The following is a 20,494-nucleotide window of genomic DNA, read 5'->3' on the forward strand; positions in this document are numbered from 1 at the left end:
AAAAGAGATGCTTATGAACAAACAGCTTGTCAACGTTCTGCTGGTCTTGGTTTATGTGTGATGCTTGGAATGGCAACAGCCACTTTACGTCCGTGGAGTTGCTGAGCCAAAACACTGAGGATGGCAGAGCAAAATGATGGAAGGAAACCAGGTTTCCCCATGATGTTGTTGGGCTGCCAGATTAACTCTCGCAGAGTTGCCCTAACTTTGTGACTTCCTGTTTTGAGAGAGATTACATCATTCTTTTTGTTCAGGCCTTTTTGAGTTAGGTTTTCTGAAGTTTTCTCTCCCACCAACGTGATAATATAACAAAATTCAAGTGAAACAGCCTTCAGAATATAAACATGTCAGATGAAAGTGCCGAAGTCATCATGAGAGATACCATTGTAGAATCTCTCCCCAAGGAACAGGCTAGAGACACAAGTAGCACCAAATGGGTGCTTGATACGTAGGGGAGAAACAACTTACAAAAAGAAATACCTTGAGTTATCAATGTAATTATATAAAACTTGACTTATAAATATAACACAGAAAAAACGAGAAGTTGCTCCCTTTCCACGTAAGGCACATTTGATGTCCTGTGTTCAATTCTGTAGTCACATTATAACAAGACCGCTGACAAACTGTTAAGACCATGGAGTATGCCTGGAACAGCTATTGTTTTTGCTGCTCCTAATTCTCTGGTAACCTGATTTTCCTTTGGGAATTGTCCCTAACCCTATTCGTTGTCTGTATTTTGGGAGGAGTGGGTGTCACCCTAGTCTGGGAGGTTGGGTGATGTCTTAGTCATCTAGTGCTGCCATAACCAAAGAGACTGCAAGTGGATGCTATTAAAGAACATGAATGTATTTTCTCACAGTTTAGGAAGCTAGAAGTTTGAATTTAGGGCATAGGTCTAGGGGCAGGTCTGTTCTCTACTTCAGTTTCCAGTAGCTGCCAGCAATCCTTGGCATTCTTGAGCTTGTAGATGCATCTGCTGGGTGTGTCGCTCTTCATGTGGCATCTTGCCCTTGTGTGTGTCTCTGTGTCTATTCTCTTTTTATAACTCAGAAGTAATTAGGTTTAGGACCCACCCCATATGGCCTCATTAACATAACAAAACAAACCCGTATTTCCAGACAGGGTCATATTTATAGGTAAAGGGGTTAGGATTTTAACACATATTTTGGGGGGACACATTTTAATCCATAACAGATGTGGGAAGGGCCTACCTGTCTGGTTCAGGGATGGATTTGTGAGCCAATCAAAGCCAATAAAATACAATCAGACCTTTTCTGGCTCTGACAGGAGAGAGGTGGATTAGATTGAATCTTACAAAATGTAACTCGATCTACTGGAAGCCATATTGCTACATTCAGAGATTGAGAATGAAGCCACGTTGAAACCACATTGATGAATGTATAGACGCGAATTAGAGGGAAACCAGATTCTAGTGATACCATCTGAGCCCCTAGATCAATATATCCCTGATTTTTTTTATTCAACAAGCCATTATGTTTTCCTTTTTTGCTTAAGGCAATTTGAGCTGTGGATTCTCGCATCCCCAATGGAATGGACTTAACTGAGCAGACAATGTGGAAGGAATGTATGATAAATGTCTGTGACCATTGAAAGGGCTGTCGTGTGGAAAAGATTGATAATCATCTGCAGTTACTCTAAAATAATGACACCAATGGAGGGGAATCCATTAAAAGACATATTTGAGCTGGACTTAATTCAGAACTGTTAAACACTTGGTACTACCCAACAGTGAAGCTGGTTGCTTGAAGAAGCTGTGATTTCCTGTCAATGTTCAAGTTTAATGAAAAGCGAGGGATGCTGTAAATCGGGATTTCTGTATTGAGTCAGAGTCAGGATTTCCAAGCTCTTTTCAACTAGAATTTCTTTGATTCCCAAACATACAATGGAAAACACAGCATTATATAAGAGAATGTATATGAATGTGCTTTATTAGTCATTATGCAGAAATGTATGTATAGGTTAAGAGTCAGAAGAGTCCATGTTTGAAACCCAGTTTTGAGCTTTATGAGATACGTGACATTGAGCAATAAGTTAACCTCTTTGATCTTCAATCTCCTCATTTGTAAAATGGGGATGATAATAGTATCTTCCATATAGGGTTGTAAGGACCGAATCCAATGTTGTACAAAGGCATTTATCAGTGCCTGGCATGTAGTACATGCACAGTAGATATTACGGAATATTCAAATGCTCTGAAAACATTTTTTCTGAATTCTGAAAATTATTTTTGCTCTTCTTGTACCATTTTTAGCAATAGTGATTCTGGGGATAAAAAGAAAACATGTGCCATATTTCACTAAACTTACACAAAGCACAGCGGTAGGTTGGGTTTCTGGGCAGACACTGGAGGTGCAGTGGTTAATGGCAGTTCTAATCCACCAGCCACTCCTTGGAAACCTTATGGGGCAGTTATACTCTGTCCTGTAGGGTCACTATGAGTTGGAATTGACTCCACGGCAATGGGTTTGGTGTATGTGTGCCGTCAAGTCGATTCCGACTCATAGTGACCCTATAGGAAAGAGTACAACTGCCCCGTAGAGTTTCCAAGGAGTGCTTGGCAGATTCGACTGCCGACCCTTTGGTTAGCAGCCATAGCATGTAACCACTATGCCACCAGGGTTTCCATATATATATATATATATTTTTTTTCCCCCTCCCCACACAGTAGTGATAAGGTTATCAGCTACAGTTTTTAATTCTGAGGGTTTTTGCTTTAATGTAAAGATATGTCACATAAAAAGGGCCCAAGGGGAAGCAGAGAAGAATAGGAACAGCCTCTGAACTAAAGACCTGCTTGTTTTTTAATGGCTAATGGGCTAAAGTTGAGGGGAGAGGGAGGAGAAAACTCTATAACAGTTATTGATACATTTCATATTTCCTAGAATACAAGACATCTAAGTTATTAGACTTTATAACTAATGGATCATATAGGCTACTGTGGCCAAGTAATATTTCCAACTAGTAGAATAATATTATTTTTAAGGAAAATATAACAAACCTATTTAACAAAAAATACTCATTGCCGTTGAGTCAATTAATTCCAACTCATAGCGACCCTATAGGACAGGGTAGAACTGCCTACCATAGTGTTTCCAATGCTAAGTTGGAATCTACTCTAAGGCAGTGGGTTTGGTTTTGGTAATCCGTACTAAGGAAGCAGAGTGCCACATCTTTTTCTGCAGAGCAGCTGGTTCAAACCACCGACCATCAACTGGCAGCCTAGTGTTTAACCACTGTGCCTCTAGGACTCCTTAACAAACCCAATAAAAAAAAAAAAATACCTGATGTCTATTGCATTTTTTAAAGTATTGGGTAACCCACCACGTAAGTGTAAAAAAAAACTATGCTGCTATGGCCTGGGTTTTGATTTTAAGAATTTGTTTGAATACTGTCTGAATTTAAGAGGTTATTTAATTAATTTATGGTAATATTATAATCAGTTTTCAGTTGAAATGCCCTCTTAAATAGCTTTTTATATTTATAATCATTTTATCTTTTAAATTACTTGGAAAGTTATTGATCTTTTTGCATGATATTTCCTTTCTCTTTTCATTTTATTCTGCAAAGGGGATTTTCAATTTCATTCATTTTGTTCAAAGAACTAACTCTTGGTATTTGTTATTTTGGCAGCTGGTTTTGCTGTTTGCAGCTGTTTTATTTCTCCTTTGGTATTTAGAATGTAATTTTTAAAATTTATTACCATAAATTAAATCATCGATTTTCCAATTTTAAAAATTCCTTTGTTAGTTTGCTCTCATGGTTGTTTGGAAGTATGTATTTGATTTTAGTTAGTTGTAAGATCTAATGCTTATAATGTTAAAAATCTTAAACCAGAAAATACATTTTGATAAATATATATGTATGTGTATATATTTATGCTCTCTGTTTTGGCAGAAATCTATGAACATTTGTTGTAGACCTAGATCAGATAAGCAATTTAGTTCAGAAAGAAAACACATTGCAAATATACATAATATTATGCATGTCAAGCATTAAGCATGTTAGTTCATTGCTTTGGGGCAAGATTAATTGAAATGGGCAAATTAATTAATAATTATCAACAGTAATGAATGGAAAAAGAGTATGGAGTAAATTTAGCCCACAGCTTTCCATACAACTCTCATAAGAAAGGTAAGTAGTGTCATCCAGGTGTGAAATACCGAGACAAATGTCTTACCCAAAGCTACAGGTGCCCTATTTTTATATAATGGGTTTATACTGCCTCACAGGATATTCTTAAAGTAGGAAGTAAAATGATGTTTTCCTTGAAGTGGCTCAGCAACTTCAGGCACACTGAGAAAACTTGGTTTTTCTTCAAGGATGACTCAGGGACGCACATCCCAGCAAGTGCAGGCCTTTTGCAAAATAAGGCTACAGTGAAGGGGAGTTCTTGAATAATGGGAGGAAACATGAGTTACATGCTCTGTGTCAGTGGAAGCTTCAGAAGCAGGACAAAAGCTTGACCAAGAACATCCTTCCACTTTTCCCAAGACCCAACCAGAGAACAGGTAGCCACTAAGTTTTAGAGCTCACATCGCCAAGGCAAATGTCAAAGTTGTTTTGTTCCTCACACGTCTGGGTGTTAGCATCTGAAGAAGTGTGGATTTCAGTTTGTCCTTGAATGGCGGACAGGAGGATGGGAGAGTTGTGGATACCATTTGAATTTATTTATCCCATTATTTATTCATTAAAAGAGACTCTGCTTTTTTCTTGAGTGTTCAAAAGAGGTTGTGAAAACATCTTTCTGTTTTATATATATTTTGTAGTACCTAGCGAAGATTTTTGACTCATTTATAGGATTACCATTGTCTCTCCATCCTTCTACTCCAATTATTCTCAAATCCCCCAAATCTCTATCTTCCAACTCTGACCTCTCACTTAAGCTAGAAATAGTTTGACTTTTTTAGTTGCCTTTTGTATTCTACCTGAGGCTCAATGTATTTAAGCCAAATGCGTTCTTTTCCCTCTCAAACCTGCTTACCTCTCCTACATTCATTAGTTAATGCATCAGCCCTGTTTACTGAATACCGGCTGTGTTCCAGGTATTGGGCTGGGCATGGGGAAGACAAGGGATGGTGAGCAAGCAGAGTTGTCCGTTTTCCTTGAGGATTTACAGTCCATTAAGGAGCCCTGGTGGTGCAGCAGCTAAGCGAAGGAACCCTGGTAGCTAACGAAAAGGTTGGTGGTTCGAACCTACCCAGTGCCTCCATGGGAAAAAGACCTGTCGGTCTGCTTCCATAAAGATAACAGCCTAAAAAGCCATATGGGACAGTTCTACTCTGTCACATGGGGTCGCTATGAGTTGAAATCGACTCGACGGCACCTAACAACAACAGCAACCAACTAAAACCGCTACCATCGAGTTGATTCTGACTCATAGCAACCCTGTAGGATGTAGTAGAACTGTGCCATCGGGTTTCCAAGGGAAAAAAAAAAAAAAAATTTTTTTTTTTTTAAAATCTTTATGCAAGCAGACTGCTACATCTTTCTCCCATACAGCAGCTGGTGGGCTCAGATTCCTGACTTTTTGGTTGGCAGCTGAGCACTTTAACAACTGCGCCACGAGGACTCCTTCAAAACAACAAAGGAGCCAAACTACCAGCCACGTCTATAATCCGTACCTTTAAATTGTGATCAGTGCAATGATAGAAAACAAAGCACTTTATAAAAGTGTTGATGTGCATAAAAGTATATAAAGTATATTGCTGGGGTTTCTACTATTGATGGTTTTCTTCCACTTACCCTTAGGCCGGCCTTTCACCCCTTCAGTTTGCTTTTGTAATATCCTAAAGAAGAGGATATTAGTCAGATTCTTAGGAATTTTATTCATTTCTATGAAGTGAGGGTGGAATTAGAACCCATTTAGTACCATCATATAACAGTATTTTTTTTTTTTGCTTGTTTTTGAAGTTTTTAGCTAAAAATTTAACCATTCCTCTGTTTTATTGTGGAAACGCTGATGGCGTAGTGATTAAGTGCTACCACTGCTAACCAAAAGGTTGGCAGTTCGAACCCATCAGGCGCTCCTTGGAAATGCTATGGGGCAGCTCTGCTCCGTCTGTAGCGTCGCTATGAGTTTGAATGGACTCGACGGCAACGGGTTTTTTGGTTGTTTTATTGTTGCTGGTGAATTTTTGGCTCTTTCTTCACCTTTTTCTCTGAATAAAAACCCAAACGCTTCTGTGGAAAACTCAGAGTTTATTACAACTTCAGATACAACTGAAGTGATTAACACCAAGTACAATTCGGGGGTCACCATTCATCTTTCTGTAAGTATCTAAAAACCCTTTGATAGTTTTTGTAAACTTAAACGGTTTTACGTTTTAGGTTGGCAAAAAAAAAAGCTGACAGCAAGAAAATCCTTATGTTTTTATATTGAATAACAGAAAAATACAGCAGAAAACAGCTGCCTCATGGTAGAGTGCATAGAAGATTCTGGAAGGCATTTCTCAACTTGAGTAGGTACCAAGTAGGTCTTTGTTTAGCTGCCTTGGTGGTAAATTTGCTGCATCCTTAGCTTGTCATCACATAATATTTATGGTAGGCAGAATTCTGAGATGGTCCCAAGATTTCCCTCACCAATGTGCACACCCTGTATAATCCCTTCCACTTGAGTGTGAGTGGGCCTGACCTAATCAGGTGAGTCCTTTTCAAACAGGGTCTAGAGGTCAGAGATGGAACAAGTCAGGGAGATTCAAAGCTGCAGCATATGCTTTCTTGCTGGCTTTGAAGATGCGGCGTGCATGAGTTCCAGAGCCACAAGGAGATGAATTCTGCCAGTTACCACACTAGCTTGGAAGAGGATTCTGAGACTGCGATCCCAGCCAATACCTTGATTTCATCCCTATGCAAAGAACTTAGTTGAGCTGTGCCTGGACATTTGTTCTACAGAACTGTGGGATAATAGATGGATGACTTTTAAGCCACTAAATTGTGGTGATTTGTTATGCAGCAATAGAATAGTAATACAGTAATTAATTTTTTAGAAGTACTTTTAGATTTAAGTGATTTGCTTTATTTTAATTAACTCTGATTCTCTCCCTAAGGGAAATGTTCATTTCTGGCTTTTAATTTACTTTCCTCAAAGAGGAGGTTTTTGTTACTCTGCTTCCAAACTTTGATGAATTTAGTTGCTGTTTGATTGTTTTCTCACTCCTGCCCCATTCTCTCCTTCAATTTCTGAGGTCAAAATGGAGACTTTAGATGGCTTACTGGTCCAAACTATAATTGGGGCTTGGAAACACTGATGTCAATGGTTTAAAATTATAGTGGAACCCCACCACAAGAGTGGTTTTAGAGGATAGGTCAACATCTAGGTTAAGGGCAAATGACAAGTCCAGTGTGTGTGTGTTTTTTTTAAATTTTTACAAATAAACTTATTTACATACATCCAGAAGACTGCACAATATCATCAGTCAGAACAGGGCCAGGGGCCGACTGTGGAACAGACCATCAATTGCTCATATGCAGGTTAAAGCTGAAACTGAAGAAAATCAGAGCAAGTCCACGAGAGCCAAAATATGACCTTGAATATGTGCCACCTGAATTTAGAGATCATCTCAAGAACAGATTTGACGCATTGAACACTAGTGACCGAAGACCAGATGAGTTGTGGAATGACATCAAGGACCTCATCCATGAAGAAAGCAAGAGGTCACTGAAAAGACAGGAAAGAAAGAAAAGACCAAGGTGGATGTCAGAAGAGACGCTGAAACTTGCTCTTGAGCGTTGAGCAGCTAAAGCAAAAGGAAGAATTGATGAAGTAAAAGAACTGAACAGAAGATTTCAAAGGGCCTCTCGAGAAGACAAAATAAAGTATAATGACACGTACAAAGAGCTGGAGGTGGAAAACCAAAAGGGAAGAACACGTTTGGCGTTTCTCAAGCTGAAAGAAGTAAAGAAAAAATACAAGCCTCGAGTTGCAATAGTGAAGGATTCCATGGGGAAAATATTAAATGATGCAGGAAGCATCAAAAGAAGATGGAAGGAATACACAGAGTCATTATACCAAAAAGGATTACTCGATATTCAACCATTTCAAGAGGTGGCATATGATCAGGAACCGATGGTACTGAAGGAAGAAGTCCAAGCTGCTCTGAAGGCATTGGCGAAAAACAAGGCTCCAGGAATTGATGGAATATCAATTGAGATGTTTCAACAAACAGAGGCAGTGCTGGAGGTGCTCACTCGTCTATGCCAAGAAATGTGGAAGACAGCTTCCTGGCCAACTGACTGGAAGAGATCCATATTTATGCCTATTCTCAAGAAAGGTGATCCCACCAAATGTGGAAATTATAGAACAATATCACTAATATCAAATGCAAGCAAAATTCTGCTGAAGATCATTCAAAAACGGCTGTAGCAGTATATTGACAGGGAACTGCCAGAAATTCAGGCCGGTTTCAGAAGAGAACATGGAACCAGGGATATCATTGCTGATGTCAGATGGATCCTGACTGAAAGCAGAGAATACCAGAAGGATGTTTACCTGTGTTTTATTGATTATGCAAAGGCATTTGACTGTGTGGATCATGGTTCATAACAAACTATGGATGACACTGCGAAGAATGGGAATTCCAGAACACTTAATTGTGCTCATGAGGAACCTTTACATAGATCAAGAGGCAGCTGTTCAGACAGAACAAGGGGATACTGATTGGTTTAAAGTCAGGAAAGGTGTGCATCAGGGTTGTATTCTTTCACCATACCTATTTAATCTGTATGCTGAACAAATAATCCAAGAAGCTGGACTATATGAAGAAGAACGGGGCATCAAGATTGGAGGAAGACTCATTAACAACCTACGTTATGCAGATGATACAACCTCGCTTGCTGAAAGTGAAGAGGACTTGAAGCACTTACTAATGAAGATCAAAGACCACAGCCTTCAGTATGGATTTCAACATAAAGAAAACAAAAATCCTCACAACTGGACCAATGAGCAACATCATGATAAACGGAGAAAAGATTGGAAGTTGTCAAGGATTTCATTTTACTTGGATCCACAGTCAACAGCCATGGAAGCAGCAGTCAAGAAATCAAAAGACGCATTGGGCAAATCTGCTGCAAAGGACCTCTTCGAAGTGTCGAAGAGCAAAGATGTCACCCTGAAGACTAAGGTGTGCCTGACCCAAGCCATGGTATTTTCAATTGCATCATATGCATGTGAAAGCTGGACAACGAATATGGAAGACCGAAGAATTGTGGTGTTGGCGAAGAGTATCGAATATAGCATGGACTGCCAAAAGAACGAACAAGTATGTCTCGGAAGAAGTACAACCAGAATGCTCCTTAGAAGCAAGGATGGCAAGACTGCGTCTTACGTACTTTGGACATGTTGTCAGGAGGGATCAATCCCTGGAGGAGGACATCATGCTTGGCAGAGTACAGGGTCAGCGGAAAAGAGGAAGACCCTCAACGAGGTGGATGGACACAGTGGCTGCAACAATGAGCTCAAGCATAACAACAATTGTGAGGATGGCACAGGACCGGGCAGTGTTTCATTCTGTTGTGCATGAGGTCGCTATGAGTCGGAACTGACTCGATGGCACCTAACAACAGCAACAACAAAAGGTTGCACAAATCGTAACTCACAACTCAATATCTACGAAGTGAACATACATATGTAACTGATAAAGAAATAGGATATTTCCAGTACCCCAAAGTGTTCCCCATGCACCCTTTTGGTCATGAACATCCCCTTGAGGGGTGAAGGTGACCGCCATTTTTGCTTCTATCATCATAGGTTAGTTTTGTCTGGTTTTTAACAGTATGCTCTCTTTTGTTTCTCTCTTCTTTAGCTCAACATATGTTTGTGAGAATCATCCATGTTAACGCATTAAGCAGTAGTTGTATAGAATTCCATTGTAATAAATATGCCACAATTTATGTAACAGTTCTACTAGTATAGAATTGTACCTGTTTTATAAAATGGGTTGTTTTTGTTTTGGGCAGCTACCAGTAGTGCTGCTGTGAACATTCTTACGCATGTATTTTAGTGTTTTGGTGAATGTTTGTGTCATGGATTGAATTGTATCCCCCCAAAATGTGTGTAAACTTGGCTAGGCCATGATTCCCAGTATTATGCAATTGTCCAGCATTTTGTCATCTGATGTGATTTTCCTATATGTTGTAAATCCTGCCTCTGTGAGGTTAATGAGGCAGGATTATAGGCAGTTATGTTAATGAGGCAGGAGTCCATATACAATATTAAATTGTGTCTTAAGTCAATCTCTTTTGAGAGATAAAAGAGAGAAGTGAGCAGAGAGACATGAGGACCTCATACCACCAAGAAAGCAATGCAGGGAACAGAGCACTTCCTTTGGACCTGGGGTTCCTGCACGGAGATGCTCCTAGTCCAGGGGAAGATTGATGACAAGGACCTTCCCCCAGAGTTGACAGATTGAGAAAGCCTTCTCTTGGAGCTGACATCCTGAATTTGGACTTCTAGCCTGCTAGACTATGACAGAATAAATTTCTCTCTGTTAAAGCCACCTACTTGTGGTATTTCTGTTATAGCAGCACTAAATGACTAAGACCGTTGGTTATATAGTTAGAAGAGGAATTGCTGGGTCGTATCTATTACTTATCAACTTGTTAGCAGTAACATCTCCTAAAGCTATAGTATCTACAGCTTTGGTAGATATTAAAAAATAGTTTTCCAAAGTGACTGCATCGATGTACACTCCCACAGTGGTATATGAGAGCTAGAGAACCATGTCCTTACAGAACACTCAACGTTGTAGTCTTTATTAATTACTAAGCCTAATATTCTAAAAACCAGTATATTTTGGAGTTATTCTAACCAATCACTTTTACCCCTAATTTATTATTCTATAGGAATGAAACTCAGGAGAAGCTATTTAATTAAAAGCCATTATCTAGAATTTCTGTACAGTTAGAATGGAAGACAGGCAGTAGAGTTAATTTGCTTTCCAATCCCTCTCTATGCAGATTATAACTTTCTAATCCTCTTTTTCTCTGAACCCCTATTTTAATGGAAACCCTAATGTGAACTGCATACATTTCTAAATCACGTAATACTTTGGTGCCTTTGTATCTGAGATTTACTCTATTTTAACATTTGTGTACATTTTAAAGTTAAACTCTGAAGGCTTTATAATAAGCACCCCGCTTTCTAATTAACACTGAGTGTAAAATGTTAGTATGATAAATATTACCCATGCGTATTAGGGAATATTCAGAATCAACCTAGGTTTTTGTGTTCTTTTTTTTTTTTCCTCTCTTTTGAAGGTAAGATTTATACTCTACAAGGTTCAGGAGAATGAATGCATAATTTGGATAAAATACTTCCCTGAATACCAATATTACTTTATATAATAATTATAGGATTTTAAATGCCAATGAGATCTGTTTCCTTTGTGTGAATTTATGAATGTAATAAAACAGTTTTGACAAGGTAATCCAATAAAACAATCTAAGATTTAATTATCAGCGTTTTAAAGATTTTATGAACCAGATACTCTCTAGTGCCAGAATCACTTAGGAGACTCAGGAATCACAGAATCCTGTTAAATCTTTAATTTTGTTTTTAAATTAAAATAGCATTTTTTTACATGTTCAGAGTAAAAAAAAAAAATCAAGCATAGAAAAGTACCAAGAAAAATTAGAAAACCACTCAAAACTCTGCCACTCAGATGAAGCTGCCATTAATACTTTGATAAATATTCTAGAAATCCCAGTGTATGCATTTGTGTGTGTACGCTCATGCAAATATATACCCAATTTTCTTTAAAAATGTTAATACACTTGTTTAGTTATCTAGTGCTCTATAACAGAAATACCACAAGTAGATGGCTTTAACAAAGAAAAGTTTAGTGTCTCACAGTAAAGTAGGCTCAAAGTCCAGATTTAGGGTGTCAGCTCCAGGGGAAGGCTTTCTGTTTCTGTTGTTCTTCTCATCAGTCTTCCCCCAGACTAGAAGCTTCTCTGCACAGGGACCCTGGGTCCAATGGATGCACTCTGTTCCTGGCACTGCTTTGTTTTTTAAAAATAATTTTTATTGTGCTTTAAGTGAAAGTTTACAAATCAAGTCAGTCTCTCACATATAACCTTATATACGCCTTACTACATACTCCCACTTACTCTCCCCCTAATGAGTCTGCCCACTCCCTACTTCCAGTCTCTCCTTTCATGACCGTTTTGCCAGTTTCTAACCCCCTCTACCCTCCCATCTCCCCTCCAGACAGGAGATGCCAGCATAGTCTCAAGTGTCCACCTGATGCAAGTAGCTCACTCTTCATCAGCATCTCTCTCCAACCCATTGTCCAGTCCAATCCATGTCTGATAAGTTGGCTTTGGGAATGGTTCCTGTCCTGGGATAGCAGAAGGTTTGGGGACCATGACCACTGGGATTCTTCTAGTCTCAGTCAGACCACTAAGTCTGGTCTTTTTATGAGAATTTGGGTTCTGCATCCCACTGCTTTCCTGCTCCCTCAGAGGTTCTTTGTTGTGCTCCCTGTCAGGGCAGTCATGGGTTGTGGCCAGGCACCACCTAGTTCTTCTGGTCTCAGGATGATGTAGTCTCTAGTTCATGTAGCCCTTTCTGTCTCTTGGGCTCATGATTACCTTGTGACCTTGGTGTTGTTCATTCTCCTTTGATCCAGGTGGGTTGAGGCTCATTAATGCATCTTGGATGGCCGCTTGCTAGCGTTTAAGACCCCAGATGCCACACTTCAAAGTGGGATGCAGAATGTTTTCTTAATAGAATTTGTTTTGCCAATTAACTTAGATGTCCCCTGAAGCCATAGTCCCCAAACCCTCCTGGCACTGCTTTCTTGGTGGTATGACGTCCCCCTGTCTCTCGCTTCTCTTTTGTATCTCAAGAGATTGCCTCAAGACACAATCCAATCTTGTAGGTTGAGTCCTGCCTCAACAGAGCTACCGCCCCTCTTCCCTCATTAACATCATAGATGCAGGATTTACAGCATGTAGGAAAATCACACAATACCGGGAAACATGGCTCAGCCATTTGATACACACATTTTTTGGGGGGACATAATTCAATCCATGACAATGCTATATAATATTTTATTACTTAGGTGGCTAGATGTTGTTTTTATATCTACTTTTTGGTTGTTTCCATGTCAAGAAATAGGTACATCGTCAATTTTAATGGTTTCATGGTATATGTTGTTAGGTGCTGTCAAATCAGCTTGGACTCATAGTGACCCTGTGTACGACAGAACAAAACACTGCCCTGTCCTGCACCATCCTCACAATGAAACGATATATACGTGCCATAATTTATCTAGCTCATCTTCTGTTGATGGGTATTTAGAGTGCTTCTTTTTTTTTCTATTTTTCGCTTGTATAATTTTCTTAAGACAGATTCTTAGAAGGCTGATTGCTGAGTTCAAGAGTAAATATTGATGTGTATTAATTGCAAAATCTCCTCCAGAATTGCTAACTCAGTTGACGCTCCCACTAGCAAAATTATAGAGCCTGTTTTTTTCCACCTTCCCAATATTGGATTTTGTCTTTCTTAAAAATTGGCAAATGAAATTTGCATCTTTTTGATGATTAATAAAGTTTTACATATTTCCAAGGGTAGATTTGTCATTTATATTTCTCCTTTGGTTAATTGCTTCAATAATTTTATTGGGGGGGTTGCGTTTTTCTTATTGACTTGTAGGAGTTCTGTATGTATTGGAATATTGTTCTTTGGACTTCAGGTCTGTTATTTGACTTGTAACTCTGCATATATTGATTTTTAAATTAAGCTAAATGTCATTGATTTATATAAAAATTTATCAATATGTCATTTTAAAGTGTTAAGATTTTGCGTTGTGGTTAAAAATGGCCTTTGCCACCTCAAGATTTTGTAGAAATTCTCATCCATGTTTCCTTATAGTACTCTTAGACTTTAGTTTTTTTTTTACATGATAATCATTGATCCATCTGCGATTTATTTTTGAATAAGGAAAAAGGTTAAAAGCCAGTTTTATTTTTACCCCAATTTCTAGCCAGTTGTCAGACTTCATGAATGTTCTCTCATAATAGTAAGATAAAATGACTCTTTTTTTTTTTTAATATAAAAATACCCTTACATATTTGAGTATATTTCTGGGATCTATTCCATTCTATTCATCTATTTTTGAGTAAATTTTATTGAGTTTTTATTTCTGTGCTTTATGCTATTTTTTTGTAGGAGAGGTATCCATTCATTATTCTTTTCCAGATTTTTTTTTTTTGCCATTTATGCGTACTTAATTGATGAACTTAAAAATCATTTGGTTAAACTAAAGAAAGCCCTGCTGGTTTTTTCAGTCAAGGTTGTATGATATTTGCGGATTAATTGAGGAAAAATGGACACTTTTATAATACTTTCTTTTCTTAATTGAAGAAAAAGGTGTGTTTTAGTCATATATTCAAGCATTCTCTATGTCTTTTAGTAGCATTTTATGTTTTCTTTGCATAGGCTTTGGCCTTTCAAAAAGACTTTTCCTAGATATTTTAAGTTTTTGGCTGTTGCTGTAAATGGAATTATTTTCCCCCACAGTATTTTCTAATTGTTAATTGCTTAAAAGCAAAACAAAACAAAAACTATTGACTTTATAGCTAGATACTTTAAAGAATCTTATGGTTTTTTCTAATAATCTTTAGTTGATTTAAGCCTTCTAAAGTCTCACCAAGTGGTACCCAGGAGATGTACGTATCACTACTTATTGTAGAAGATGACATAAGACCATTAGAGGATGGATCCTAAAATTAAACAGAGTTTATGGAATACAATTTTTATATCTTGTTGTTAGTTACCATCCAGTCAACTCAGATTCATGGTGACCTTATGTATAACAGAACAAAGTGTCCCCCAGTCCTGTGCCTTCTTCATGATCGTTGGCATGAGTCCATTGTTGTGGCTATCGTGTGAATCCATCTCGCTGAGGGTTTGCCTTGTTTTCTCTGACCCCCTACTTTATCAAACATTATATCCTTTTCTAGTGATTGGTCTTTCCTGATGACATGTCCAAAGTGAGCAAGTCAATTTCTTGCCATCCTTTCTTCTAAGGAACGTTCTGATTGTATTTCTTGTAAAACTGATTCAGTTCTTTCTTTGCACGGTATGTTCACTATTCTTGGCCAACACCACAGGTCAAAGGTGTCAGACTAAGTGTATCTGAGTGAACGAATACGCTGTTCTTACTAGTTGTTTTAATATTCTTATATTAAAATTGGTAATCAATTAATCCATCACTGAGAATTATTTTTGTGGATTTTATATTGTTTATGTTGGCAGGAAAAAAACTGGTTCAATTAAGCCTGAAGGCATCCCCGGTTCAGAAAGGAAACTGATGGAATGGAAGGAAAAACTGAACTGACTTCCTCAAGCATAAGAGTTTACTAGTTTGCAAATTTCTGGCTTGCTAATTTTTTTTCAATCCCCACAAACAAAATGTAACTTCTCTAGCTGTGAGTATTCCTACTTCCTCCTTCCAACACACACCTACTGCTCTAGCCACCCTTCATCCCAAACCCCCAGCAAGTAGGTGTAAGGTGGTCTGATAATGCCATCTGCTGGTGTTCTGGGGAACTGTCTGAACTAACCTCTTGTTCCACCTCAACTTGTTGGTGAACTTGGGGTTTTAGACTGGGCTTGTGTCTCAGAAACCAGATCCAGGCTTGGGAGTGACCAATTTATGCTTATGATTACAGACAAAGAGAAGGGAAATCAAAGCCACAGTCCTGGGAAAGGCTGCTAGGGGAGGCATGGAAACAAGGAAGGAGTCTGAAAGTCCACATCTACAGGGGCTGGTAGAGTGCAAGGACTAGATCCAGAAAGAGTGATGTCCAAAAGAGTTCCAGCAGGAAAAACTTGGAGAGCACCCCTAGAGCAAAACAGGAGAAGGGAGATGCTGTTTTTACGGGGTATCCGCGTTCAGCCTTGGGGCAGGGATCTGCTTAATTATGGCCTTCCAGTCAGTTGTGACACCTCTCAGGCGTTTTCTCATCTTCCTTTTTGTATTCTTTTAAATTTTATTAATTCTTTTTCTGTAGCTTGAAACTCAGATAATTCCACATATGGTAAAATCTATTTCATGTTCCTGTGTTCGTCGTCTCTGTCTTTCCCCTTTTCCCCTTCTCCTCTCCTTACCCCCTTATCCTCCTCCCCCCACCCCCCGCCGCCGCCCAGCTCCTTTTCTCTTTTCCCTTTCTCTCTTTAATCTCTTATTCTTGCAATCTCAGTAAAATCTTCTTTCTCTTTCTTCCTTCTATTTGGAAGCTGAACCGTAATCCTAATTACAGTGATAAACATAAGGATAGTGCTTTTGGGGTCAGCCTTATCAAGGAAAAGGGAAAAGAAAGGTCATGAAATAAAGAATCAGTGCCACTAACACCTGAAGTCCTTGGAGGTGAGCAGAAGCCCCTTTAAAATTATCATAGGTCTCGGTCTTCCTTTCAACCCCTACAGAATTTTTCCCATGTGCCTCCATTCAAGATTTTTGTCTGCTTTCATCACTACCAAATCCCCAACATTTAGAACAGCACCTGGCTCATAGAAGGGGCTTCATTAATATTTGGTGAATGAATGAATGAATATTCTTGATCAGTAAGCAACCCTGACTCATTCTATTTTACTTTAAGTGTTGCAAGGATGCTAATTTTCCTTGGAAAAAAAATGTATCAAGACTATTGTGGGATAATTTAAGCATAACACATGAGGCTGTTTCTAGTAGAAATGATTCTTTAAGTTCCAAACTACCAACTCACAGACTTTTAGAAAATAACCTGTTGGTAAGTTGGAGATTGTCTATACGTTTCCCCTTCATCATGTTTCAGGAGTGTATCTATGTGTGAATGATACACTCATGAAACATATTCTACCTCTAACCTGTTGAAAACCTGTTTCCATCAAGTGGAGTCTGACTTATAGCGACCCTATAGGACAGAGTAGAACTGCCCCCATAGGGTTTCCCAGGAGTGGCTGGTAGATTTGAACTGCCAACCTTTTGGTTAGCAGCCAAGCTGTTAATCACAGCACCACTAGGGCTCCATTCTACCTATAGAACTATATATTTTTTCATATATATATATATGAAAACGATGAAATGACCAACTTTTACCTGTCTCTGCTTCTCAAGTACTCCTTGCATTCTCCCCCAAATAGAAGCTAAGATGGTTACATATAGAGGTGAAAATAACAAATTTGGAAAACTGAAAAGAGCATTTGGGAAGTGGGCTTAATGTATATTTTCTGTTTTTGCAGAGTCTTGTTTGTCATATAAACCCTTGACAACAGAAATAGAGAAATATTTATGCTCTATGATGTCGCTATGAGTCAGAATTGACTGGACGGCAATGGATTTTTCATATAGCACTAAATGGCACAGTGGTTAAGAGCTTGGCTGCTAACCAAAAGGTTGGCAGTTCGAATCCACCAGCCCCTCCTCGGAAACCCTATGGGGCAGTTCTACTCTTTCTTACAGGGTTGCTATGAGTTGGAATCGACTTGATGGCAACGGGGTTTGTTTGGGGGGGGAGTTTAAAGCTTGGAGAGGATGTTGTATTTGCCTAACATTTTAGAATTGTTCCTTTCTTGTGATCTGCCTCAAAACTGGAGAGACAAGGCAGGCCTCTTTTACTTTATAGATTGTTCCTCTGGCATTGTTCTTGTGTAAGAATTTTAGTGGAGGAGAGTTGAGGAAGATCGCTGCAACTTCCAGTCACCAGGTTTTCCTGAACATCTCACAGATCTCTGTGGTCTTAAAGAAATGCTTCCGCTACACTGAAAAGGGGAGCTTAAAATAAATGAGAGTTGGCCTGAATAAAGACCAGTGAGATGAGGGGGTGTGTCATATCAGAGTGTGGGAAACCTTGGTCCATTCCCAAGGATGTGTCCCTACATCACACTTCAGGATGGATGTCTGTTCCTGGCTGGCTTTGGTGTTTGTGGTCCTAGGGGAAATGGCTGGTATTCCGTCTTTGGTTCATTGACTTCATAAAATGTGGGATGCTATGAAAAGAGCATGGACTGGCCTCAGAGTCAGAAAGCTTTCATGCCAAATCCTGGCAGTGCCCCAGGCTGGCTGTGTGACCTAGAATAAAACAGGTAACATCTCAGCACCTTAGTTTGCTTTTCTGCAAAATGGGAATAATGAAGCCTCCCTAGAAGGGCTGATATAAGGCTTGGTGCTAAGGTGTAGAAAGCATAGTGGCCAGCTAGTAGCTCTTTCTCAGCTCATCATCACAGTTCTGGTGACAGTATTTACCTATTACCTTTCCCTTTCTCCCCTAGGTACCTTGGGATCACCAGGCCCCTCACCTACCCCGTGAGGCAGAGTGGGAAATGCATGGCGAAGATGATTCTGGCTGTCTGGCTGCTTTCCGCCTCTATCACTCTACCCCCTCTCTTCGGATGGGCTCAGAACGTGAACGACAACAAAGTGTGCTTGATCAGTCAGGACTTTGGCTACACTATTTACTCCACCGCAGTGGCGTTCTACATCCCCATGTCTGTCATGCTCTTCATGTACTTCCAGATCTACAAGGCCGCCAAGAAGAGTGCCGCAAAGCACAAGTTCCCTGGCTTCCCCCAACGCCAGGAGGAGCCCGAAACCGTCATCTCCCTGAACAGCGCTGTGGTGAAGATGGAGAAGGATGCGGAAGATTGCGCCAACATCTCCCGGCTCATTAAAAGGGAGAGGAAGAACATCTCCATCTTCAAGCGTGAGCAGAAGGCGGCCACCACCTTGGGCATCATCGTTGGGGCTTTCACCTTTTGCTGGCTGCCGTTCTTCCTTCTGTCCACGGCCAGGCCCTTTATCTGTGGCACCTCCTGCAGCTGCATCCCACTGTGGGTGGAGAGGACTTTCCTGTGGCTGGGTTATGCCAATTCTCTCATTAACCCGTTTATCTACGCCTTCTTCAACCGCGACCTGAGGACCACCTACCGCAACCTGCTCCGATGCCGGTACCGCAACATCAACCGTAAGCTGTCGGCTGCAGGCATGCATGAGGCCCTGAGGCTCCCTGAGAGGGCCGATAGGCCTGAGTTCGTTCTGTAAGGTTAGTCATCACTATTTTTACTTTTCCATTCCTTCCCCCACCTCCAAATTTCTTTTATGGACCTTCTTCTTGAGGCAATCACAGAAAACTTCCTGAATCAGTAGCTTGCTTATTTTCTACTAAACATATCCAATTCGAATTCAGAATGTATAGATTCCAGTCCCTGACCCAGGAACATTCCAAAGCTAAAGATAGATACTTAGTTGAATTGGAAGAGGGGACCGATTTTATTTGCTGGTGAATTGCAGTTGATGTGATTGACCACAAGGAAAGGTGATGTTTTCCAACTTTTGCCCATAAATAATATCCAAATGATTTTCCCTTCTCTCTGATCCCTGTAACACCATCATTTTAATTACTATTACTTGTCAGTAAAACCTTTTTGATGATAACCTTCATTGCTAATTTTTTTTTGTCTTAAGTTAGGAAGCAAAGGTGATCTTTCCAGTATGCATTTACATTTACACAGGCTAAAAGGAAGCAGCCTAGGAGAAAGGAGAGTGGTGAATATGGGGAGAAGTAAGGATGGGACAATATCTTGAAAGCCACGGGAGCTTTCCTAAAATAGTGCCCCAGCCTCTGATAGCAGTTGTTGAGTTTATTTAGGATGCATTGTTATTGTTGTGTGCCACCAAGTCGATTCTGACTTACAGTGACCCTATATGTCAGAGTAGAACTGCCTCATAGGATTTCTTAGGCTCTAATCTTTACAGGAGCAGATCACCAGATCTTTTCTCCTGTGGAGCTGCTGGTGGGTTCGAACTGCTGACCTTTTGGTTAGCAGCCAAGCACTTAACCACTGTGCCACAAGGGCTCCTTTACAGTAAAGCATTGGGATCTGAAAAGGATGACAAAGTGCTGACGGTAATAAAGAAGTGAAAGTTGTGAATGCAGCCCACTCGCTAATGAATTTGGCTTTGTAAAGGAGACAGTGATGGCAAGTCAAATGAAAATTTTTTTATAATTTTGAGGTAGAGAAGACTTCTTCATGTGTGAAAGCTGAGGGGAAAGAAATTTTAGAATGAGAAGATGAAAGGTGCTGGTGGGAAACCAGATTAGTGTTGGACAAGTGAGAGAAGGAACCTGCAGAAAGGAATAGACCAGAGAACAATAGACCATTATAGTGGAGAAGGACCTTCCCAGTCATTTTGTCCAGTCCTTTCCTTTGACCTGGAGAGTAAGATGATGACAGTTTCCTTCCTTTCTGGTATAAACAATCTACTAGGCTCTGTGTTCGTACTTCCAATTATTTACCCATTTCTATCCATTTTCTTGATCAGCATAAAAAAGGCCCAGAGTCAAGCAGGCACTTGGAAATCTGACTCAGGATACCTGATTGAATAAAAGAGAAAAGGCTATGAATACTTCTACACAGATTTTTTTTTTTTTACTATAAATTATAATCTCTATCACATTTTCACAAGTATCCAAATATTGGTAATACAAA

General features: G+C 39.6%; 1 protein-coding gene across 5 annotated transcripts in view; it reads left to right on the forward strand.

The window, feature by feature from the left end:
- The window catches only part of HTR7 (5-hydroxytryptamine receptor 7), a 99,591-nt gene that overhangs the window by 57,287 nt on the left and 21,810 nt on the right, over positions 1-20,494 (forward strand). For all 5 annotated transcript variants that reach the window (XM_064269585.1, XM_003409242.3, XM_064269586.1 and 2 more), the window contains exon 2: positions 18,278-19,047. In XM_064269585.1, coding sequence (XP_064125655.1) covers positions 18,278-19,046 — 769 coding nt within the window. In that variant the 3' untranslated portion in view covers position 19,047. The remainder of the gene's footprint in view (positions 1-18,277; positions 19,048-20,494) is intronic.

This window comes from Loxodonta africana, chromosome 16 (assembly GCF_030014295.1).
Source record: "Loxodonta africana isolate mLoxAfr1 chromosome 16, mLoxAfr1.hap2, whole genome shotgun sequence".
NCBI classification, from domain to species: domain Eukaryota; kingdom Metazoa; phylum Chordata; class Mammalia; order Proboscidea; family Elephantidae; genus Loxodonta; species Loxodonta africana.